The 26,667-nt window shown below is 33.7% G+C and overlaps 1 protein-coding gene across 2 annotated transcripts in view; it reads right to left on the reverse strand.

Moving 5' to 3' along the window:
* The window catches only part of LOC145279788 (serine/threonine-protein kinase Sgk2-like), a 207,931-nt gene that overhangs the window by 149,031 nt on the left and 32,233 nt on the right, over window positions 1-26,667 (reverse strand). For both annotated transcript variants that reach the window (XM_080131113.1, XM_080131114.1), the window contains exon 2: window positions 14,668-14,763. In XM_080131113.1, coding sequence (XP_079987239.1) covers window positions 14,668-14,763 — 96 coding nt within the window. The remainder of the gene's footprint in view (window positions 1-14,667; window positions 14,764-26,667) is intronic.

Genomic DNA, 26,667 nt, shown 5'->3' on the forward strand with positions numbered 1-26,667 from the left:
ATCATGTCACACCAAACTTATGGCCTCCTAACTTATCAGACCTTAATCCTTTGGATTATTATGTGTGGGGCATCGTTAAAAAGGAAGATAAGCATCCTCATATCACTAAATCCTCTCTGATGGAAGCAATAGCCCGAGCAATAAAGGACATAAATAGAGGACCACCTGATCAAAACTTCCAGTTGCTTTCGAACTCAAATTGAGAGTGATAGAAGCCCGAGGAGGATATATACAGAATAAAATGTAGAGTAACACTATATTTATTTGTTTTGTTACAAGAAATTGTAAATTTCAACAATTTCATTTTCTGTTTTTCTAAAAGTGCTTAAGATATCCTCCGATACCTTACGCACCTATATATATATATATATATATATATATACTAGACTACCCATGACCTGTTGGGTCAGTATGTTATATTAGCTATGGAATTCAGACACTTGTGACGTAAAGAAAATAGTTTTTTTTGACATAACAGAAACATTTCTATGAAAGTATATTAAAATGAAAAAATAATATAGATAGATTTCTCTGAGTCATTCTGTTTATTATAATTGATTATTTTTGGAAAAAAAATTTACAGTTACTGAATTATAAGTGGTTGGCCATACTTATAGGTAAATGTGCACTAAACAGATACGATAATACTTATTATAGTTAAATTCAAATTTTGATATATCTGCTTTTTTTTGCTTTTTTTTTTTTACATCGTTCATTTCTGTATTACGTTTAAGTTATTTTAAACCCCACTCTTCCCATGTTAAATAATAATTTCGAAATAATGTTAATATTTCAGTGCGAAGGTCATGCGCGCATGCGCAACCGGATGTCATAAACTGGAAAGTTGGTTACATACATCGTTACAAGGTCATTTGATTTTTATAATTATATAGATATATATGTGCTTCATGCCTAAAGATTTTGTCGTTGGCATTGGTTTCCTCAATTCTTTTGTAGAATAGGTTATTTATTTATAGGAGAAACCTGGTGAAAGTTGCCAACATCCATAAGCGAACCTGATGTTAAGGAACTGTCTGAATTTAAATTTGACACATCCAAATCGTCAGTCGGCATTGTTAATCATTTTATCACTGTCATTGCCAATTTATCAGGAATCTACACAAATTTTAAAACAGAAACCTTTATTTAATCCATGGGAGTAGCATGCTCTCGTTTCAACAGCTATAACGAGGTAGAAGTCCTAAATAACTCGTAATTGTATTCTCAGTATCATCCACAATGAGGATTGAACTTTCAAACTCCATCAGACTATCGCTTACAACTGAATTTTACCTAGTACTATATCCGTTAAACCACAGATCCTTAGCTGACAGAATTAAAGCATTTTACTCCCATAAATAAAGGGTTCTGTTTGAAATTCTGTGTATATTCATGAATTCGATGGAGAGATTCTGGAGTTCAACAAGATACATCTAAAGAACGTCGGAGGTTACATCAGCTAAAGTGTTGTAAAAACAACACTCAAGATGAGGACAGCAGTCAGAATAAGCCAAATGATATAAATCAATTTTTACTTAAAAAATTCAGAAATATAACACCAGAGTATTTTCAATTACTTTGTCACATTGTATTTCATCTTTGCCAATTTGATTGATCTCTTTAAACTAAATATGTGTGAAAGGTGATAATGTACATATGAACACAAAATGTATTAGCATATTATTATAGAGAATCCATTCACATACATAGTATCATCACAATGACACACCATTCTGACACTGAACCTGGCCAGTACCAAATGGGTGATCATTTGGGAATACTAGGCACTGTATGTATTCAAGTAAACAGATGAACGCTTCTGTTTTGCAATTTTGCAGGTCACCCTTGAGCAAGGTGTAGCACTTATTAGCCTCCTCCTGATATACTGGAGAGTTATCATACCATGGATAAATTGAGGTTGGCTTTTTTTTCTTTTCTTTTTTTTTTTACATAGGCATCACCACTTATAAAGGCCCAGAGACTACTCGAGGATAAGGGTTAAGAGTGTACAGTAGTCAATTGAACACTATAGTAGTTGTTAGTAATGGAAATTCGGTAAATTTACTAACTTAAGTGGAACGGCTCATCAAGAACTTGTTTACGTTGGACTTGAAGACAATCAGATTGTAGTCAGCTGGAAAGCAAGAAAAAGGAAGACAGTTCCACAGGCGTGCAGTTCTAAGAAAGAAGCTTTTTTCATGGAATCTAGGTTTAGGTTTAGGCACAGATAAAGAGTGGGGGGAATTATTAATAGTGTTTTCTGATAGACGAGTTCCTTAGCCATTAAGACAACACATCTAGGGAAGGGGGGCTTTGTTGAAAAACCAAACTGGATAAAGGGAGTCCATTGGCTCTGTATAGCAATCTTCTAAATGATAGTGTCACAAACAAAACACCTGCTTTCAGTTTTTCATAGGTCTGCACGAAAGAAGTAAAGCTTAGAAAACTGCCATGTCAGTATGCAATCTGGTCTTACTGGAGACGGTGAAAAAAAAAGAAATAGTCATCATGGACCAAATTAGTGCATGGACAAGTTAGAAAAAAAATTTATTTTCTTAATTTTTATGAGAAAGTGTCAAAAAACTAAAAAAATAAATAAAACACTACAACTAAGCCAGATGCTGATTACCTTTTCTCGCATTGCTTTCTTTCTATTCGCGCATAAATTAAGGAATGCAACAGTTGGATGGAAACACGTGTTCAAAGACATGACTGAAGTTTTAAACAACTGATTTTACATACATTTGTTCTTTTTAACTATTCTATTTTCTTTTCTAGGACCTGCCCAGGCAATGTTGGGTAGCTGTGCCAGTCTATAATAAATATAACTACACGTAAAGGTAAATTCATGGAGATGGTCTCATATTTGATAAATAAAAATATACAAAGTAAAATGAAGCATATGTCAAATCTATATATAAAATTCAATGTATGTGTATGTGTGCCCCTTGGAAAAACGGGTGAGAGAAACTATATTTTCCCCATAGACAAATGGGTGAGAGAAGCTATGTTTTCCCCGTAGACAAACAGGTGAGAGAAGCTATTATTTCCCTATAGACAAACAGGTGAGAGAAGCTATGTTTTCCCCGTAGACAAACAGGTGAGAGAAGCTATTATTTCCCTATAGACAAACAGGTGAGAGAAGCTATTATTTCCCCATGGACAAAGGGTGGGAGAAGCTATATGCTTCCCATAAAGAGAAAGGAGTACAGAAGCTATGGGTTTCCCCACAGAGAAATGGTTACAAAAGCTATGTGTAAAATAGCGAGTGTGAAATTTGTTGAAGCATATTTTTTTTTCCATATTTTTAACAAAAGTTATACATGAAGTAAAACACAATTTTTTGCTGGCATGGCGAACAAGCATATATACACTAAACCCCACAAAGGAGAAGGTATGTCTGGGAGAATGGTCTCAAGACAACAGAATAAATAGTACACGACCCACTCAAAAAAAGGGGAAGTAATGCTTTTGGGAGTTATAACAATAAAACAGATACCACACTACACGCCCCCCTTCGATTTAAGTGTTGAAACATAGTACATTAATCTGAAATAATATAGTAAACTGTATTGAGCATCAAAATATAGTAATAGCATAGTGCCGGTTTTTGATACACAGTAAATCTTTGCACAAGTAAAAGATATGAATTAATGTTGGAAATCCATTTGCATTGTGCATGGGAAACCACATAATTTCCCTTAAGAGAAATAATAATTCTCACTGATTTTGTAGAAATAAAAACTAGTTGGTTGCTTCGTTTTTTATTTTGCAGCATATCAACCCCATTTTAAGTTATTTTAATGCAGAATCTTGTAATTTTGGAAAAGTATTTATACTTCAAATACTTAATATTAGGTTGATGCAAAAATAATGTCATTTTTATATACATAGTTCAACATCAAAAAACGACATTATTTTTGCATAAACCTAATATCTTTATGCTGTTTCATATGCTTTTTTTTTCTATAGGAAAATTGTTTTTATTTTTAACTTTGCAGAACATGATTGAAATTCGCAAAGGAAAAGGAGAAAAGTAACAAAACATCAATGCTTAGTGGATTTTAGGTCAGAAAGCCTAATCTGATATCACCATAAATAAAAATGACCATCTTGAAAACAAAAAACTCAAGAAGAGAGACATAAATTAATAATCTCACATAATTCTATGATTTTATAAGAATATTTTGTAATATATCTAAATAAATAGCAAGTTCAAACACTGGCAAAGTATCTTTTCATCAATTTTAATAGATGGTGTACACTAATTTCAAAATATAAACTTTATATTAAAATGAATTACAGTTTTGCAGCATATTTATTTACAATGATTAAAATAAAGATCAAAATGATGCTAAACCTTATGTCTACAATGCTTATCCAATTTTTATCAAAATCCATTACATGATTATAAAATGTTTAACATTAAAGTCTGAAGATTAAGTCTTAAAACAAAAAGGAAAATCGGGAATCTTGCTTAATGTCTAATAACTATTGATCAAATTTAATGCAAATCTTAAATATTTTAATTTTCAAATGGGAGCTTGTGCACATATTGTGCCTCCTACAAAAACTCTTTAAAATATTCCAAAGAAAATTATATTTGAGGAATATTTATTAATCAATGTCTAATACCCATGTTAAAATTTCATAAAACCCAGAGATATCTAAATTTTCATGAAGAGTTTCCATCCACTTTTTATTTCTAAATAAAACTCTTTAGCTCTAAATTAAACAATACATGCCTACATTTTGACCCTCTTATGTCTACCGGCTGTGTTTCAAAATTCATAATGATCAGTTAATTAGTTTAGGAGTGAATCCTGTATGTACAAATACACATCCACAAACATATATCTAACTTTATAAATATGAATTAATACATTGTATATTTATAGTGCGTGGGAAACGACACACCATTTCTTAAGAATAAGCCTCACTGATTTTGTAGAAATAAAACGATCACCTTGAAAAATAATGTTCAAAAAGAAAGACAGAAATAAATTAACAATCTGACGTAATTTTATGATATATATGAATATTTTATTAATATATCTAGATAAATAGCGAGTGCAAACATTGATGAAGCATATTTTTTGTAGTCATTTTACACTAATTAAAATATAAACTTTGTATTTATATAAATTACTATATTGAATATCCATGATATATTGTGCAATAACAACCTGCTCACCTTGAAAAATAATACAAAATATTGATAAAAAAAAGATTAGCAATGCAATATGGATACAATCTAAAAATTATTACCTGGTGTAAACTTTTCTTGTTTCTAGGATTGATCGACAAAAAGTCGCCGAGGGAGAACATGTTGGCTTTCTGTTGAGACGACAACACATTCAGGAAACGTGACTGAAAAGTTAGATTCTTCTTTTTTGATAATTCCTTAGTCAACGACGCAGCCATGGCAGGTGTCCTCAAAGAAACAAGTGCTACCACCTAAGATTCTACTACCATTTCTCACACCACTTAGCTCGTGGACCATCTCACTGCTACTGACATGAATTAAAAAACACGAATCGAAAATAACTGATAAGAAGCAGTTGAATATTCTAAATAAGCAGAGAATCTAATGCAAAAACTTATCTGCTTTTTTTCTGTTTTCTCTCATAATTTAAGCAAAATAAACTGATAAACAGGTGGCCAACTTAGGCAGGATTTTCACTTCTGAAACACCAACGAAGGACACGAGTGGACTACTTCCACCTATTCTAGCTAGACGATTTCTGTTAGTAATTTGATTTTATTTACTAGAAATATACAATATATAAAACTAGGTGATCTGTGACATTTCTGAATTTTTGAGATGAGGATTGGTTATTTGTATTATTATTCATCGGACTACTGTTCTCATCTTGAGTGTGATTTTCACAACATTTCAGTCGATGTAACCTCCGACCTTCTTCAGGTGTATCTTGTCCAACTTGGGAATGTTTCTGTCGAACTCGGGAATTTGGACAGAATTTTGAGGGGACCCCCTTATTTACTTCAACGGGGATAGCGTGCTCTTGTTTCGTCAGCTATTACTGGATAGAGGTCCTAAGTAATTCGCAAATGTATTTTTTCGGTCACCCACACTGAGGATTGATTGATTGATAATACATTTGCGAATTACTTAAGATCTCTATCCAGTAATGGCTGACAGAACAAGAGCACGCTACCTCCGTGAAGTAAATAAAAGGTTCCACTCAAAATTCCATCCATATTCCAGAGTTCGACAGAAACATTCCCGAGTTCGACAAGATACACCTGAAGAAGGTCGGAGGTTACATCGACCGAAACGTTATGAAAATCACACTCAAGATGAGAGCAGTAGTCCGATGAATAATAATGCGAATAGGTGATCTATGTCTTGACATTTCCCGGAAAATATTAACTAAAGAAATTCTATGCCCAACCATGAACTAAGGAAATTTGTTTTGATAAATATTCGAGTGATAATTGTGAATGTTCTCAAGCTTTTAAGTAATACAACATTAGCAAATTTAATATATCTCCTCAAAAAAATAAATTTTTACACTAGCTCACAAGCGTCCTGGCATTTCTTCCCGTTTCTTCAGCAATGTGATTACTTGCTCGGTCACCTAACCAGAGATAAATCCCTAATCAAACCTACGATTGAACACATTTGTCAGAAGTAGTGCAAAAATGTGCAACAGCCTCAAGAACAATTTATAGGACAAATCATCTGGGTAATTTGATGCTTCAGCCATACTAAAGTGAGGGGAGTCAGGTAAATCATTGCCAAACTCATGGACCTAGAGTATGAGCACTCCTTAAATTGATCCCAAAATCCCTCACAAATTTCCAAAGTTGATACTAGGGTATTGTTTTTTTATTTACCAACTTTCCAGGAGGTTAGACATAAGGTCAAGTGTGGGTTTTGATGAAAGGTGGGATCCCTGTACCATGCTAGAAAATAACTCATATCAGAGAGTATCCTATATCTTTACAAAGCCACAATTCACCCATGCATGGAGTCTTGTTGCCACATCTGGGTTGGTACATCTGCAGCTAGTCTATCACTCTTAGAAAAGATTGAAAAAAAAAACAAAAAAAAAACTCAAATCTAATAGGTTCCACACTATCAGTCAAGTTCCAACTTCTGTCCCATCCCTGTGTCTGTTTTACAAGTATTTTAATGGAATGTGCTCTGATGAACTTATAGCACTTGTGCTCCCTTGACATGCATATCCTTGACAAACCTGTCTAACAGCAAAATCCCATTCCTTCACTGTTCGTGTCCCTAAATGCTGAAAAGCTTTCTACTTTAATAGTTCCTTCCTTTGCACTGCTAGATTTTGGAATTCCCTCCCTGCAGTTTAAATACAATGTGAACATCAGAAGATTGAGAAGAGTAAAATGTGAACCTTGGGTTTACTTTTGGCAGCCACATAACCTCCTTGATTTTGTCCTTTAGTCCTCACATTCTATGAGAGATGGGAGAAAGAAAGGGAGAAGAATTGTTATTTTCTCGGGCGCAATCTATCCATCTAACACTTATCATTGGCGACTTTCTGACCTTGAAGTGGTATTTTTTAGTTCCTTACATCCAGTGGCTTCATGCCTTGTCTGGAGCAATTTCCATTAAAAAAAAAACATGAAAGAAATTTTAAAGAAAAAGATGATAAAATCGATTGGCACTTTTACATTATTAGGACAAAATTTCGGAAATCGTGAAACTGAATTTCACATGAAAACAATGGTATTTACGTATTCCTCTATTTTTAAGATGATTATATCCAAAAATTACAAAAATCGATAAGGTAGAAAATTATTTATTAAAGAAGATAAAAAAATAGAATTTGATAAAAAAAATTTTAAAACACAGGAGTAATTTCACGTTTTGATTTAAAATGCCAGAAATTTTTCATCTATTAACAAAATTGAAGTTGTTTTTTTTAATAATTCAGTAATATTCAGGTAATTTCGACTGCATAATTTGGAAGCTACCATTGTAACTTATTAGAATTGACAAAAAAATCAGTTGAAACCATTGTTTTTTATCTGAAAAATCCATTTATCAACTACAAAATCTCATTCCAATTCTGTAGAAGTGCCAATCAGTTTTTATTTAAAACTACTTGATAATTTTCCCTAATTTTTGGTGTAGATAATTACTTTTGCCCGATACATAAGTATATCAGAACGTTTTCTTGTTAATTCTTTTAGAACTGACATATTTCACTTGTACATATTGTGAATTATTTTTGCATGAAAGTTAATAAAAAAGTTTATGAAAATAGAAATACATAATTGAATAGGTATTTAGATGGAATCTAGTTAAATCCAGAAAATGAACGAGTAAATAAGAATCTATGCAAAAACTTCAAGTTGTAAATCCGGGTGGGTAAAAAAAAAATCCAAACTGTAATAGAGTTTTCCATATGGTGAGTTAGGTTTCTCCGGATAAATATAATTTGCCTTATATTTTGTAATTTCATTTTATGCACTAAACAGCAAAATCATAGTTGAACTATAAGTAATATTTTGCTAATATCTTTTCTCTGAAGAGAAGAAAGCATTCTTTGAAACTCTACAGAATAAGTAATTTCGAAATGTTCATTGTCAAATAATTGTTTGTAAATCCTATTTTACAAAGTTAAAATTTTATATTGTGTGTGTGTATATATATATATATATATATATATCAGATAATTATATGTGCGTGTGCTAAAATTTTTTTCATCTTAAATGCTATGCAATTGTGCACAATGTAGAAATATGCATATATAAAACTGAGTGTAATAGTTAAATTAAACCAATCATTCTATAAGAAACCATAAAAAATGAATAATTGATAAATGAAAATTCATTTTTCAAACAAATATGCAAATTAGATAACCTTTATGAAATCACTCGCATATCCATGACTGAATTCATTTTAATAAAAAAAAGAAAAGCAGGCTTTTAAAATCAATGTCAGTGCAAAAAAAAAAAAAAGTCAACTTTATAGGTGTATAGAAGATTTATTTCATTCTGAGCCATTCTCCTCCTTCTTTCACTAAAACTCTCCCCACTCATCTTTGGCAACACAAACGCTTCCTATCTCTGAAACTTAATTTATATCCTGGCTGTTTCTTTGTTTTGTTTTTTGGTTTCTTTTTACTTCCTTTATCATTAAAAAGTATCTCCTTTCTATTATCTACTTCCTCCTCCTACCACCACTGGTTTCAGTCTTACCTACTACTCCATCATTATCATAACTTACATTGTTATAGGCAGAGCCAACTAATTAATACTGGAGACTGCTCCTCACTCACAGCAAAACAATTTATTTCTGCCTGAATATTTTAATTCTACAAATGTTTTGTTCACACTTTGTTTTTATGTGTTTCTTCTGTTAATATAAGTTTTTAATCTACAATTAAACTGACCTACATTGAAAGTCGGCAGATATCAGCATTGCCCTTATTATGAATTTATCTTTCATTCAAACGTGTTCAGTTTGTGAAACGGGAAATGGATTTGGTTTGTTTTACAACATATCAAGTTTTTTTTTTTTATCATTTTCTTAAAGCTGGGAATGGGGCATCCTACCAGATGCCAGACATTCACCCACTATCTCATATCCCTACCTAGAGATTTAAGATTCTAACCGTCCCTTTAGGTGTAATTGTTTGAATCTCTCTTGCACTTAGTTCACCGGGTATATTTACCAGGTAGTTTTTGACATTCTTTTTCATGAATCCAGTTGCTTCTATAGTTACTGGAATAATAGAAATCTTCCCAAGATTCCAATTTCTTTTCATGTTGTACACAAAACTTTGGTATTTGTTATCTTTTTCATCTCAGCTCTGTTTAACCCAGTGTTATTGGGGACACAAACTTCTACTAGGGTTGCTTCTATCATTTACGGATAATATAATGCTCAATTTGTGAAAAAAAAAACTGGATTTGGTTTGGTTTACAGCATATCAACCATCTACGAATTATATAATGCTTGATAAAGTTGTCAAATATGATTTTATAGGTAAGATAGTTATTTTATATTTCTAGAATATATTGCTCCCAAAGTACATTGCATTACTTTTGGAAGGAAATTTTACATACAGAGTATCCCCATCATTCTAAGAAAACCCTACTCCTAGAAAACATTTATTCTCCAAAAACATTAGTCTTGGAGCAGATTACTCCTTGGTATTGGTAATCTTTTTTCTCAACAAGATTGACCTTCAGCCACTGCTTTCTGTGAGGAAACCATGGAGAAAAATAGTTTTGATTTTTTATAAGACTCAGAATGAATAATATAATTGGCGATGATACTAGAGCAAGATATGATCAGCCAATTGATCAGTTGGGCCACAGACTGCTCAACCAGCACAACCATGGTTCCATTTTTGTATGGGGTCGCAGTCCGTGAATTTGTGGCACTCGTCAACAGGATGGTCTTTATCTACTGTGATACATGTATAATTCTAGTATGAACTTCAGGAACTTTAAATGTAATCTTGTTTTAGTTGTCTAATACTACTACTTATTACTATTCATCTAGGACCTTGTGGCATAATGATTAACACACTTGACCAGAGCACATATGGTCTGAGGTTTGAATCCTAGAAAAACTAGAAACGGTAGTAATATGGGCGATTTTTCTAAGGAAAAGTATTTTCCAGATTTCCAAGGAGACACTGATAACCAAATTCAATTACACTGGTTTACAAAAATAAATTTTTGGTCTGAGGCAAGAATGGGGATATTTGTTTTTTGTTAATTTGGGTGTGCTGAATTCAAATTTATAAATAGTTTTGCTCTATCACCTCTAGTTTTCTGGCTTTTAAATAGTCTGATTTTAGTATAAACAGAAAATATATGTGAATATTTCAAGAGTTGCAGTAGCTTATAACAGATAAATCAGGATATATAAAGAACATTGATTTAATCAATATACTTGGATCACAATTACACAATTCAAAGAACCACAGACATTCAAAAGTGTGTTTTCTTAGATCTGGTGTATTTTGCCCTCGGGATGTCACGCAAGAGTATCTAGCAGAAGTCTCCCATCATATCAGGGTTCCATTTGCCTTGATAGTTGCTCTCCATCTTCATAATGCCTTGGTGGAATCTTTCTCCATGCTCACCACTCACTGCTCTAAGGTTTGGCAGGAAGAAGTTGAAGTGGAAATGGAGAAAATGAACCTTGAGTGACATTCGGCACTCCATATCCTCATAAGACTTTAGCAACTTCAACATAGGCTTGGTAATCTGGTACACGTGTATTACCAAGGAATCAACTACAGACCGACTTGAATGCTTCCCATGGTCTCAGTTCCTTTCCTTTAAGTTAAGAAGCTCCTCAAAGTCAGCACTTCTCGGATCTGAGGTCCAACAAAGATGCCCTTTTTGAACTTAGCAGCACTAAAACCTGGGAACACAGTTATCAAGTGTTGGAAAACAGCACCATTTTTGTCCAACACTTTAATGAATTTCTTCATCAAACCAAGCTTCATGTGAAGAGGAGGAAGAAGCACTTTGTTCATGTCCACCAGAGGATTCTCCTTGAGGCTGTGTTCGCCAGGAAAAAAAGTGCTTCTAGACTCCTAGTCTTTCTGCTTGTAATGCTGGGATACAGTTCAACTACCCCAGAGGCAGAGAAAACGACAGTACTTTGTGAGGTCTGCTTGCATACCCATAAGAAGACCAATGACCTTGAGGTCCCTAAATAGACTCCATTTTTACTCGCTGTACTTAATAACTTCTAAAAGAAGCTCCAAATTGTCATAGGACACCTTTAAATGGACAGAGTGTGCAATGGGAATGCTGGGATATTTATTCCCATCGTGCAGAAGAACACTCTTGAGACTTCACTTGGAAGAGTTTATGAAAAAATGCCAATCTGAAGAATTATGTGGCAAACCAAGGGACGTAAACAAGCCAGGAATGTTTGTGCAGCAGCACAACTTGTTTTCCATGTCGAAAAAGGAAGCAAGGTCTTTGTTCCAATTCCTGAAACTGGTGATCCTTACATCTTCCTGGACTAGGTTCCACTGTTTAAGACTGTTTTGACAGATACAAATCACGAGCAAGATCATTCAGGTCTTCTTGCATGATCCAGTGAGGCTTGTTGCCACTTGTTCCTGAATATGTAGACTCAATATCTTCCAAAGATATTGACTCGGCAAAATCCTCCCTTGAAAGCATTTCTTCATCTGATAAGAAAATAAGATCCTCATTTACTGGAGGTGTGGGTACAGGAAGATCATCTGCATGGGGAACGAGTCTTATAGCAGATCGAAGGTTGGGATATTTGATCTTTTTCTAGAAGATGCACTGAAACCAGTTATATTAGCTAAACAAAAATAGCAATCATCTGCGTGGTTTCACTGCTCTTTCCAAACCATTGTCTATTGTAGCAGGGTTTACAACAGATGTGTTGAGCCCAGTGCATAATAACTAAAAAAATAAGCCATAATTCTCACAATATTAAAATTAACCCTGAGTTCATATACACCTTTATGTATCATATATGCACAAAATGCACACTTTGCATATCTAAAAAATTAGAGGTGATGAGAAAAAAAAACAGACTTCAAATTTGAATTCAGCACCCCCAAATTAGGTAAAAACGGGCATTTTTGTGCTTGCCTAAATTTCTTTGTAAACTAGTGTTATTGTTAAAAAAAAAATTAAAAATTCAACATAAGTTTTAAAAAAAACCAATAAAAATAACGCTTAGACATCTAAGACCTTGTGGTGTAATGGTTAACGCATTCGACCATAGCACATATTGTCTAAGGTTCAAATCCTAGAAGAGTCAAGCTACGCTGACGAGTGGTAGTACTGCGAAACACGTGTTCATAGATTACTGTTTTATAAGTGCACATTATATATATATATATATATATATATATACATACACATTATATATACTATCAGGCCACCCAGCATTGGCTGGTCATAAGATATGTTCAAATATGATATTTAACTGATGCAAATTTCATATTTATGATTATAGAGCAAATTATCTATTGATTATTATATTGTACCCAATATATAGTAGAGATTTCAAATGTTTAAAGAAAAAAAAATTTTTTTTTAATTTTTTAAAAAAGGGGTAGAGAATTTTTATATCCCTAGAATACATTGCTTTCAGAATACACTGCTCTTGGAAACATTTTTTTATATTATTATTTTAATGATGTTAATATTCAACTTGTATATCCATTTTTTAAAAATCATCCAGATTGAAAACCTCAAAAACCTTTAAAAATGTATCAAAAAAATGTATAAGAAATATTGAAACTGAAGAGTTAAATGTCATTGGATGCTTGTTGGAGAGTCATCTTTCGTAGCATTGCTGAGTCTGTATTCATCCGACTGGGCTGGTTTTAGACAAAAAGGAAAAAGGGCCACCAGGTTCCAGTTAAAAAGACAAACATCTAAAAATATATATATTTTTACTAACGAATTTCTACTCATAAAGGCCCAAAGGCCACTTGAAGAAAAGGGCTAATGGTTTGTGTCAGGTGACTGGTGAGACAAACACCTTAAAGATTCTAGACCATAGTTGGATCGAGTCTGAAATGGATTACCTAATGAGATGGCTCAACAAAAATTTGTTAACACTGGACTTGAAAACAACCATACTTTAGTCAACTGGAAAGCAGCCTTGCGGTATTGTGTTTCATAGATGGACAGTTTTTTTTTAAAGAAACTGCTAGTAGTAAGAACTTGTATAGTCAATTTTGTAAAAGAAAATATTACCCAAATTGAAAACCTGAAGATTTTTTTTCAAAGAATGTATGAAAAAGTTGAACCTGTAGAGTTAAGGGTGATTAAATGCTTGTTGGAGATTCATTTTTGGTAGTGTCGCTGCGTCTGTATCCATCCGACTGGGTTTGTTTTAGATGAAAATAACAGGAATGTAAGAACAATTGGTCTGGACAACAGACATTTGTTTGTTTTTTACTAATATTCGTGCTCATCAAAGCCCAAAGGCCACTCGAGGACAAGGGTTAATGGTTCGTATCAGGTGAATGGCAAAACAAAAAGATTCTAGACCTTCGTTGCATCTAGGCTGATATTGATTACTTAAGACAGCTCAACAAGAATTTGTTAACATTATACTTGAAAACACCCATGTTGTAGTAAACTATGAAGCAGCTCCATGATATTGTTTCATAAATGAACAGTTCTTGAAAAGAAACTCTGCACATGGAAGTATTATAGAATAAAAATGGAGTCCAAGCGATTTATCTCATCTAGCAAAGTAGTTTGATATAAGGCAAGTAATATAACATCTGATTACATTGGCATCGCAACTGGAACAGTTTATGTTTGGGCGCCAAACTGTTTCGCCAGAAATGGGAATAGGGGTGCATGCTGAATGTGTTTTACCCGATGTATCACTACACGAGTCTGAACATGCCTGTACGTTCTTACATAACCATGTGCTGATCACTCCGTGAGTGATTACACGCAAGCTCAAAAGAAAATAGATTGTAATTATGCGACTGCTACAAATTGCTAGATGTATTAAAAACAACAGATCTGTTCAAAAGAAAACCTTGTGTGTGTGTGTGTGCGTGTATTCTATAGTATACCTGTAAATAGATTTTATCAAATAAACAAATTGCAATTCAAAAAAAAAATCTTTTAATCAAGCAAAACAACCAATGAGAGAAGAAAACTGAAAAAAATACGCACCACATATTTCTTGTCCTTTTCCCATGTCTGTGTGTCAGATATACTTGCGCTCGTTGGACTCAAGTCTTTCCCACAGGACTCATTTCGATTTGGACTCTGAAAAGAAAACAGAAAAAAACAAAAACATGGGTTAAAACTCAATCAAGGCTCTGCTACAATCTTTGGTCCTTAGAACTCAATTTCAAATATGAAAATAATAAAATAGTGCCACAAAGTGGTGTCAATATTTTACATATCATGAACCATATGTTGGTGGTGATTAGGTTAGCTAATGCAAATTTTGACATGGGTTACATTTAGTGCATGTCATGATAACCTTAACCTTCAAACAGTATCATTTCCAGAGACGGATGACACAAAGTTGAGGCGGGGGGAGTGGGCTGTAAAACAGAATTGGACAATGACAAATGGCGTCATCTTTTCCAGTCGAGAGAAGCAATAGTTTTGAATCAATCTCTCTGTGGAAACCATGCAAATGAGACACCACCAATGATGTAGAAAACTGATAATTTCAACAAATGCTACCAATGTATCTATCCATGTGTATCACTTGTTTCAGTAAGTTAGGAAGTAATAATCAGATAAGGGAACATTAATCTCTCTCACATAAGTCTATTCTCTCCAAATAAAACCTTGAACAAAACTCGGTGAAAGTCTCCTTGTGTCCTTTCTTCATAAAAAGAAGCTTATTCCTACAATAACCACTAAATGAAACAGCAATGAAGAAAATAAGTGACTAAATCTCCACACATATAACAGACATACATATGACTTTGTTTATTTTATTATTTAAAATGTTACAAGTCAAATAATATAATTCACAATTACTGGAGATGTTTTCTGGGTTCTCTCTTTATCTTTTCTATTTCCTTATTCACGTCTTCTTGCAAGTCAACAGATTTAATCATCATCATTTTTAGTTTAACATTTGTTTTACATACTGGTACGTGTTCTTACATTAAATAACTTTCAAATTACACACCAAACTGTTATGAGGTAAGTTGATCTACCTATTTTTTTTTTTTTTTTTACAGAGGCATCACCACATTATCAAGGCCCAGAGGCCACTCAAGGATAAGGGTTAAAGAGTGTACAGTAGAAATTGGTCAATATAGTAATCATTAGTAATGAAAATTTGATAAATTTAATAACTTATATGGAACGGCTCATCAAGAACTTATTTACTTTAGACTTGAACACAACCATATTGTAGTCAGCCGAAAGCAGGAAAACGGAAGACAATTCCACAGGCGTGCAGTTCTAAGAAAGAAGCTTTGTTCATGGAATCTACGTTTAGGTTTAGGCACAGATAAAGAGTGGGGGAAATTATTGATAGTGTTTACAGCTAGACGAGTGTTTCTTGTGAAAGTTTGGCGAGGGATGACCATAGATTGAAGCTCAGTTGAACACTTTCCATGAAAATAACGATACATCAGAGACAAACTCGCAACATCTCTTCTGTGAGATAGAGGTTGCAAGGAGGAGAAAAGGACATCTCCTACGAGGCTACGAAGTCTATTTTGAACTTTATCAAGGCAGGACAAGTCCTTTCTAGCAGCTCCTGCCCAGATGTGGCAACAGTATTCCATCCTTGGGCGTACCTGGCTCTTATATAGATAGAGAATAGCATCAGCAGTGAGATATTTCAGGAATAATGGACTTACTCGTATCCAGAGACAATATATTTACATCTAAGCAGCAGTGTTGAGATTCGTGGCAGTTATCGCCCCAGAATCATGATGTGTGCTTTTGTAACATACTTTTGCTAATACAGTTTTTGTTAATCATACCATTCTGTTTATCTTGATTATTACCAGTCTGCAAGACTTACAACACAGGTAAAGACATATTGTTTTATGATGGGCATGCTAGATAGTGACCGGGCAACACCAAAGGGGTGCTGGTCGACGATTATGATTATTCAAGCCAAAAGGTTTTGTCAGATAAAATATGCTTTAGAATAATAAAGCTATTTAGATATTTATTTATATTTAATAGTTATCAGGAATGTTAACTTAAAAATGTTATCATAACAATTTAGTTGATAACTTAGAAATAATGACATGTAAAAAACATCAGATGATTATCTTAGTGACGTATACTAATGACGTCATTTAGAGGGGGGAGATAGTCTTTTTGAGATATGTGGAAATTAGTTAGTGTTCAGAGTTTTAAAGAGACAGATTGTGATGACTCCAAGTAGAGGGGGGGGGTCAGAAATGACAATAGTTGGAATCAGTGTTGCAACTTTCTAAAAGAGAAGAAACACTCTGGAATAAAAGTTGCCGAAAATAAAACCTGAGGCTCTGTTGTTCTTGAAGGAGAATTTCCACTGCGTCCTTTTCTTCAAGACAAGACAAAAAAAGATGGATTAGATATGTTCCCGATTGGCCCGATGTTGAAACCCTAAATAAGCGTTATTTGTTGTTTGTGTTGTACAGGTATTTATGTATTTATGTATATTATTTGCCCCATCATGAACTGTATTTAAATGTACATACACACTAATTTATTTATTGCGGACTATTATCCTCATCTTTTTTAATTGTTGGTTCATGACATCTTGGCCAACTATTTCTCTGGCCTTCGTCAGGTGATAACCGTGACGGGATAGGAACTCTGAATCTCCTAACTGTATCCTCAGCAATTACTGCCTTCCATAGTTGTTGTCGTCTCACCACATTTTGGCCAATTAGACAGCAACAATTATGGAAGATAGTAATTGCTGAGGATGCAGTTAGGAGATTCAGAGTTCCTATCCCGTCACGGTTACCACCTGACGAAGGCCAGAGGAATAGTTGGCCGAGATGTCATGAAACAACAACTAAAAAAGATGAGGATAATAGTCCGCAATAAATCAATAAATAATACTCATCTCAATAATGAATTTTAATTAATTAAATAATATACATACACACATAATGAACTTTAGCTAGACGGTCATAGATATACGTATATACACATATATACAGTCGCATACAATCAGAACACTAGACGATAATAAATACATAAATATATACACAATTTACATCCACCCTCATGTTATGCAGACACCCACAGCACAACAGGGATAAGTAAAGTCGAGGGTACTTCCACTGCTTGATCTTAGTTCATAATCATCACATTCACTACATCTACACCCCTTGATCTCCTGATCACACAAATGACTGTAAGTGTCATCTTCTGTTACAGGTGCTACTTCGAATAGGAGATGTTTGAATTTCTAGATATGCATTTCTCAAATTCAGAAGCGATACATCAGAGCCTGGTCACCACCAATATCAGTTTTGGGGACGTTATCAAAGCGATAACAAACTTTATAACAAGCAACTCATTAAATTTGATCCATTTAACAAAAATAGTTTCTGCATTTCTTATAAAACAATCGACTCAACTGTTTTTAAGATGTATTCGGACAAGTGTTTTTGATATTTTTTTATCAAAAAGTTTTAATGTCTCTCCAGAATACAATACAGAATCATATCTTGTAAAACCTTTGCTTAACATCATGACTAATTCCAAATGACAAAAGCTCAGCCAGATTTATTGCTAGCCCTAAGGAATAAAACATTACTACCCATGAAGAAAAAGGGGGGGGGCAAAGTACTATAATATGAATCTGGAGTTGGTAACTTTTTGGAGTGTGACGGCCAAAAATCTACGCTGATTATATCAGGTTGACAAAAAAGTTCATGCATCTTTTAACCTCAATTCAGATGAGCATATCTCAGCCTAAAGAAAAATTTATTGATCAAAATAAGAAGCACTATCAGAATTAACACATTTTTGCTAATGCAAAACAAGTGTATTTATGCCAGGATTTGTAAAAATCTTGCATTCTGGTGGAGATGAAATCGATGAAGATGTTTTTGATATCGCTTAGGTTTTTAAAGCATTTCTCATGCAGAAAGTTGTTGAGATGCTTGAAAAAGTGATAATCGGTAAGTGAAAGATCTGGAATGCATGACAAATGAGGCAGAGTTTCGAAGCCCAATTTGTTCAACTTTTGCAGGGTTGGTTTAACAGCATGCAGTTGAGCATTGTCGTGGAGAAGAAGTGGGTCTTTTTTGTTGAGTAATGGATGGGTGTTTTTGTTGGAGTTTCTGATGCCTTTCATCCATTTATTGACAGTACTTCTCTGCCATAATGGTTTCACCTGCATTTAAAAAACTAATGAATGAGACTGGTCGCAGACCATCAAACAGTCAGCATGACCTTCTTGTGGTGTAATTCTGGATTCAGGAAGTGTTGTGGAGCTTCGTCAGCATCTAACCACTAAGCGGAGTTGTCATAAAGAATCTACTTTTCATCACAACTTACAACCCGGTCGAGAAATGGATTGTTCTTGTTGCGTAAAAGAAGGGAAGATGACACGTCATAACAGCATTTTTTTTATTTGATTGTCATTCAATTCACAGGGCACTCATTTATTAAGTTTTTTTGTCTTTCCAATCTCTCTTTGGTTGACACCTAAGGATCAGAGGTGACCCTAAAACGAAAATTGAAACTTTTTGTCTCTTTTTAAACAGCGAAAATGCGTCGACAGTGCTGTCCTGATCCCTTCATATAATACATTTATGATCCTTTGAGATTGAGCAGGGAAGAAGTGAGTAATGCATTAATCATGTTTTAACTTAATAAAATAAAAAATCTACAGATTCCCCTCCATAAGTGTATTTTACAGTTCCAAAAATATATTATATGATTTTTTTACGATGATCTAGAAATTTAAAACAAAAAAAACTGCATATCAACTCTTTTTGGATTTAATCATTTTGGTAAAGGTTTTTTATGCTTCAAGTTCTTTATATCTTCAAGTATTTATGGTCTTTAGTTTGGTTGTTTGGGAGAAAAATTGTTTTTTTCTTTACAGAACATGATTACGTTTTGCAAATGGAAAGGAAAAAAAACAACAAGATCAATGTTTAGCATTGAAGTCAGGGAGTCGATATCTTCAGACAACTTGATCTGGTAGCACCAAATGGCATCACACAGCTTCAGGAGAGAGAAGATAACAGTTCATTGGAAGCATGCAACACATGAATATAAAAATTGATATGGGCTGAGAAGATATGATTCAACAGTGATTATCAATCTCTTCATCTCTGTCTCACTCAATCCACTGGTCAAATTAAATAAACTTCTTCCATCTTACATTAGCCTTGGGTTGACTTAGTCTTTTTGAAAATGTAAATAAACAGCTTTGATTTCAGGGAGCAGGTTATCAACCTAGAAGGATCACAAAGGAGGCACATATAAGAACAAGCAACTAACAAGTATGAATACAATTTGAGCTAGTGAATTTGTGTCCTATTTTGAGGGTTCTTGACAAAGTGCAAAAACATACTTGTAATGTAATTGGTTCCACCCTTTCTTCTCTGCAACCTCTTTTTCATACTAGCTTGTGGAACTCTTTTTGCTGACTATTTTCCTCCTCTTTATAGGCTTGATATTTTCAAGACTAAGGTCAACAGGCATATCTTGTCTTTGCGATAATCATCTTTTATTCTTGTTAGCACTTTACATCAAGTGATTTCATGCCTTGTCTGGAGCGATTTCCATAAAAAAAACTTTTAAGTTGAAATACAACAATAGGTTGACTGAGGAACATATGAAGCTCTAGTTTGAAGACTAAGTGAATAAGCGTTTGGTTGCCGGATTGGATCCACTTCAGAAAGTATGGAGAAACAGTAGGAGTTGAAGGATACAATGTAATAGACCACTCTCATAGATAGATAAAGACGCCTCCAAGAAATCGGATGACATTGTGATGTAATGAGGAAGCTGACAAGGTTATCAAAGAAATGAAATAAGTGAAGAAAAGATTCAGTAAATAAGGACATGTATCTGGTGGAAAAGAAGGTAGCAAGAAGATAAATAGTAAGTGTGAACACTCGCAAAGTGTAATATTTTTTGTCATCTTTAGACAGAAGGTGTACATTAGTTCATGAATAAGCAGTAAAATTTTATCACTAGTCTCTCCCTATTAGACAAGGTGCAAAAAAGAGTCTCCAACATGATAGGTACTGCACTATCAACCAAACTCCAACCTGGGTCAAATTGCTGCAATGTTGCATCCCTGTGCCTGTTTTACAAGTATTTTAATGAAATGTGCTCAAATGAACTCATAGAACTTGCTCCCTACACCTGACCTAAAAGGGAAGACCTACATCAAATCCGTTGCCAAAATCACTAGAAAAATGGTTGGATCATTCTACTGCTCCAGAAAGTATCTCATTCCAGACCCAGTCCTCTACCTGTACAAGATATGTCCTAAGATGGAGTATTGCTGCCACATCTGGGGTGGAACTCTGAAGAATATCATTTCCTGCCTTGACAGAGTGCAAAACCATCTTTGAAATTTAGTGGGCAATGACGTTTTCATCTCCCTACTTCCTTTTTCTCACAGAAGAGACGTTGCGAGTGTCTTTGCTCTATCGTTACTTTTATGGTAGGTGCTCAGCTGAGTTCCAATTTATGGCCCTTCCCTGGAAAACGGTTGCAATAAATACACACCTAGCTGCAACTACTGTAAACAATTTCCTGCATTTTCTATCTGTGCCTAAAACTAAACAAAAATTCCATGAGCAGAGTCTCTTTCCTAGAATTGTCCATCTGTGGAACACAATACCATTGGTCTGTTTCCCCACTGACTATAACAATGTCATCTTCAAATCCAATGTGAATAAATTCCTATTGACCCATCCTCTTAGACAATCTGACCCTACCTAAGTTCCACTGTGACCTTGCTGTTTCACCATCTACCAAACATGTTATATGTATCCTATAATTTTTTTACTAAGGAGGTCACCACTTATCAAAGCCCGGATAGGGCTTTGATAAGTGGTGACCTCCTTAGTTAAAAAAAAAAAAGACTAACCGACAAGCAGCAAAATTCCACCCTTAACTGTAAAGTTCCCTAAATACTAGTAAGCCTTCTACTCTAATGGTTTGTTCACTCAAACTGCTAGGCTTTGGAATTCCCTCCTGGTCCCTTGCTTCCCCGACTGTACCGACATGCAGAAAGTTAAATTTGATGAGAACAGACATATTGTTGTTCAACTCTTACAAAGTGTCACTGTAGATATTGTCCCAAATAGTAGTCCTTTATATAAGATCTTGTTTTAAGGGAATAGGAGTGAAAAAAATTTTTTTTAAACTTACCGTATTTGATGTATAATCGATAATATTTGCTTTTAATGATTGTGGAAGCTTTTCCGTCATTATTAATGAAAAATAAATGATTACGAAAATAATTTGCTAGGTTGAATCAACAGTTTAAATATTCCAAGGTTGACATACTTAATCACTGCATCATAGAAAAATGAAAAATAAAATAAAACACTAATCTTCTTTTTTTTTTTTTTTGTTACTTTCTTTTTTATCTAATCTTTTGGTCCAACGTTCATTAGTTAACCTAGTTACAAAAAAAAAGAAAAAAAGTATAGTTTTTGTTTTATGTGTCCCATTCCACTTCGAAGAAAGGCAAAGCCAGGAATACACTTAAAAATGAATTTCATCTTTTTTATGAATAGCTGTTATTAAATAACACAAAATATTCATATGTGTGGAAAATTTCTTTATGGAATAGTGGATAAGCAAGCAAACAATATGCTAGTAGAAATAGAGTTTACAGTCAAGATTGTCCGTTTCTTTTTTCTTTTTTTTCTTTTTACTTAGATTTTCTCCTATCCATTTAGCTCGATAATAATAAAAGAGGTGGTAAAGCAAACAAGAAAACCATTCTTAATATGGGAAAAAAATGATGCTTTCGCATTATCTGAGAGGAAGATAATCATTAATCAGAAAGGATCATATCTTGTTTGTCACCGTGGTCCCGTTTGTGAAACAGAAACCAGAAATCTAAAAGAGCAGACAATCTTGACTATAACCAAAATAAAGACAAAAACAATGTTAAAGCTGAATCAAGATATAGTCGATTCATTCAACCATATTCATTTAGTAAAACGAACTTTATTAAACAAAACTTGACATTTTAGAAAGTGAATTTTGGCCCCCAACCCACTACATACAGCATCTATTTCCACCCCACACTTCTCTCTCTGTCTATCTGTCTCTCTCTCTCTACCACTTTCCTACCTTCAGTTATTCTTGTAAGCTTCACTTTATAATGCATGCTCTTGGAAAAATTCACTTTCAGACACTTACTTGCCATAGAATGAAAAAAATCTATTAAGAGTTAATGGTAGAACTATAATTATATATACAGGAAGTATAGAGGTGAAAAGTGTATACATTCAGACACATGACAAGTTATCATATAATTGTATTAATATAACTATCATGCTGCCTGGCGTAGCCTGGTCATAAAATACGCATAAAATACACATAAATATCATATTTAATTTTATGCAGATTTCACATTTATTATTATTAGAGCCAATCCTCTACTGATTGTTATATTGTACACAATATACAGTAAAAAAAAAACAAAAAAAAAACTAAAACATGTGCATACATGTATTATGTTTTCTAAAAGTTCACTTCTTGTAAATATGAAAAAAAAAAAAAAAAAATTGTGCCGAGATCGAAACCAAAACCTAAAGACAGTGAGTTCAGTATGATAACCCTTAGGCTAGTTTGATACGATCTTTAAAAAAAAAAAAAAAAAAAAAAAAAAAAACAGGAAAAAAAGTTTTCAAACCTACTTATTCTTAACAAAGGAAGCTTGTAAACGATTCACACATGTGAAACAGTTGACAAACCGATAAAAATCCAATGACCCTCGAGTACCAGGTTTTCAATTTTGATCCCTAAGCAGCCTTTTTTTTTCCAGATGAAAACCAATTAAAAAGTTTTCAACATATCTAAATACCCTATATACCAAATTTCAGTCTGTTGATCAAAAATTCGTTGCGTATATAGGCTGAGAGTTGTCCTAGAACACACACATTCTCACTTTTATAGATAACTAGCATTTCAGCCTGGTGTTGCCCGGGTGTTCGGATGTGCCTGTTGAGCAAAAAAAAAAAAAAAAAAAAAAAAGTGGTAGTAGGAAGGCAGGCTCGAACCCGTACCGCGAAGGAGGAAAAGAACGGGAAAAAAAAAACTGACGTCTTTGCTGTTACAACCACTGCCAAACCGGAAGTGTCTTATGTTTAAATTAAGGCTAGACAATTGAAAGGAGAGGATGACTTTCAAAAATATCGGCGAAAAAGCGACCTCCTCCTGTAGAAAAGTGCCCATTTGTCATCTGTAAGGTCGAACTTCAAAATGATACTGATCTTGGTAAAATCCATCGCCTCTGTTGAAAGTTTTAAGCAGACATGCAAACATACATACATACATTTATATATTGATAACTAAAAATTTTCGACCCAAATCGATTAAAAAGCTTGGCCTATCTCTGAATACCCTTTATGTAAAATTTCAAATGTTTAGACCAGAAATTGTCTGAGTAATTTGGTAGAGACCGCAGTGGTCAATTTTTTTTAACTTTGACCCCTATTATGACCCCTTAAAATTTATTGTTTTGGGCTCAAAGCAAGTTATTAAGTTAAATCCATGTCCAACCAACCTATATCTAAAATTTCAAGTGTTTAGACCCAAAATTGGCGGAATAGTTTGGTAGAGTTCTCAAAGGTCAAATCGTTGAACTTTGACCCCTTAATAGCCAAATTTCTGCCCGAAAACCGATCACAAAGATTTTCCCAAATCTCAGTACCCTGTATATCAAATTTCAAGTCTGTAGACTTAAAATTGACAGAGTTATTGCATAGGGAAATGTAGACACACAGACACGTTCACTTTTATAGACATACTAGCATGGGTGCTCGGCGTTGCCCGGGTATTTGGAGGTGTATGTTGAGCAAAAAAAAAAAAAAAAAAAAGCGGTCAATATTTTTAACTTTGACCCCTATTATGACCCCTTAAAATTTATTGTTTTGGGCTCAAAGCAAGTTATTAAGTTAGATCCAGGTCCAAGGAACCTATATCTAAAATTTCAAGTGTTTAGACCCCAGATTGTCGGAGGAGTTTGGTAGAGTTCTCAAAGGTCAAATCATTGAACTTTGACCTTTTATTGCCAAATTTCTGGCCGAAAACCGATCACATCGATTTTCCCAAATTTCAGTACCCGGTATATCAAATTTCGAGTCTGTAGACTTAAAATTGACAGAGTTATTGCGTATGGAAATGTACAGACACAGACACACAGACAGGTACACAGACATGTTCACTTTTATAGATATATAGATAGATATGGTATTGGTAAGATTTGTGACCCATACTGGAATCAAATTTTCTTCGCCATCCTTTGGTTGTTAACATAAACAGCTGGAAACTGATGAAGCGCATAACCAATCACATTGCAAGACAGCAGGTGATAATTTTCATTTAAATTCAGATAAAATAAATTGTAAAATTTGTCTGTATTAACACCAGCAACAAATCTGCAAAATATTTAAAAAAAAATAAAGCAAAAGATTTCTTGGGAACCTAACTGTAAAAAGAAAAAATTAAGAAAAAAAATTGTAAGAAATTTACTTCTTTTTTTTTTTTTTTTTTTTTGCTTGTTTTGTAGGGTTTTTTGTTACTCAAATCTAAGCTTAACCTCATAGGTCTAGTTCAAAAGCTGTACAAGTACAACCTTGTAAAAATAAATTTTCTTATAAAGAAAAAAAAACAAAACAATTATAGCCATTGTTTTATTATATTTTCTCCATCAAAAAGATATTTTTTCATAAAATTTTACACATTTGTTATTGCTTTAAGTGTTTTTCATTATTTTTTCCCTATTTAATAGTGTTTCCTTATTTTGATTTTAACATTTTTTAAATCGGACTCTTCCAGCAGTTTATATAAAATCAACTGGAAGATGCTGAAAAAAGAAAAACTCAGTTTTAGTATGGGTCACAAACTGTACCAGTACCAATAATACACTAAAGCAGCCATTCTCAACCTTTCCTCCATTAACCCCCTCGATTTTATGTATTTCTCCATTTACTCCCTACCCCATACGAAAAAAAATCATAAAGCCATCATAAAGTCACAGAAAAACAAAAAGGTCAAAAAGAACCTTTTTATTGTTTAGGTTATGTATAAAAATAGTCGTATCACAAAAATAAAGAAAATCAAACGTTTTTTCTAAATAGAAAATTATGAAGTTAATTTGTATTATGTTTCTTGACACAATCTGAAAAGAAATAACTATTTTTAAATTATCAAGTACTTCAATTATTTAACCTCGACTATATAAATTTTTTACACCCTAGGAGTAAATTTATCCCTGGTCGAGAACCTCTGCAATAAGGCAATTTCATATTTGTACGTATATTATCACTCTTAACTCATTTTTTTTATAAGATGGGATTATCAGAGATATGATGCAAAAAATAAATATATATATATATATATATATATATATATATATATATATTATTTTTAAATATAATTATCCACTGACAGGTGTTTCGTCGTCCACGACTCATCAGAGTGGCTGAATCTAATATACTGATGAGCTGTGAAACAGCGAAACAGTACTGTATGTGGATGACTATAGTGCTCCTCACCTTGAGTTGAGCATATTGAGAAGTGAAAAACGAATTACCATTAGCATATAAGCGACGCTCTTTGTGTAAACAAATCGAGCGGAGGTATTTCGGACGATATCAAAACATCGTTAAAACTCACTACTCATTCAAGCAGCCGCCAATAGCGTAATGGTTAGAAGCCTTGACTGCCGTATAAACGGTCGGGTTTCAATCCTGGCTTGAGGTAGTTGCCTGTCTAGCCGCACTGATGAGCTGTGAAACAGCGAAACAGTACTGTATGTGGATGACTATATATATATATATATATATATATATATATTTGTGTCTAATATCTCTATTCTGCCAAACAAGAAACTCAAACTACAATAAACTTTCTTATCGTCTAGCTAAGTTCAAAGTGTAGTATTTGTTCTGTCAAACATGGTTCCATGCTATGAGGAGGTTTGTGTTTGCATGAGAGACTCCAAAGAATAAAAAAATGTTACTA

This window comes from Euprymna scolopes, chromosome 7 (genome assembly GCF_053919585.1).
Source record: "Euprymna scolopes isolate OS-2025 chromosome 7, ASM5391958v1, whole genome shotgun sequence".
NCBI lineage: Eukaryota > Metazoa > Mollusca > Cephalopoda > Sepiida > Sepiolidae > Euprymna > Euprymna scolopes.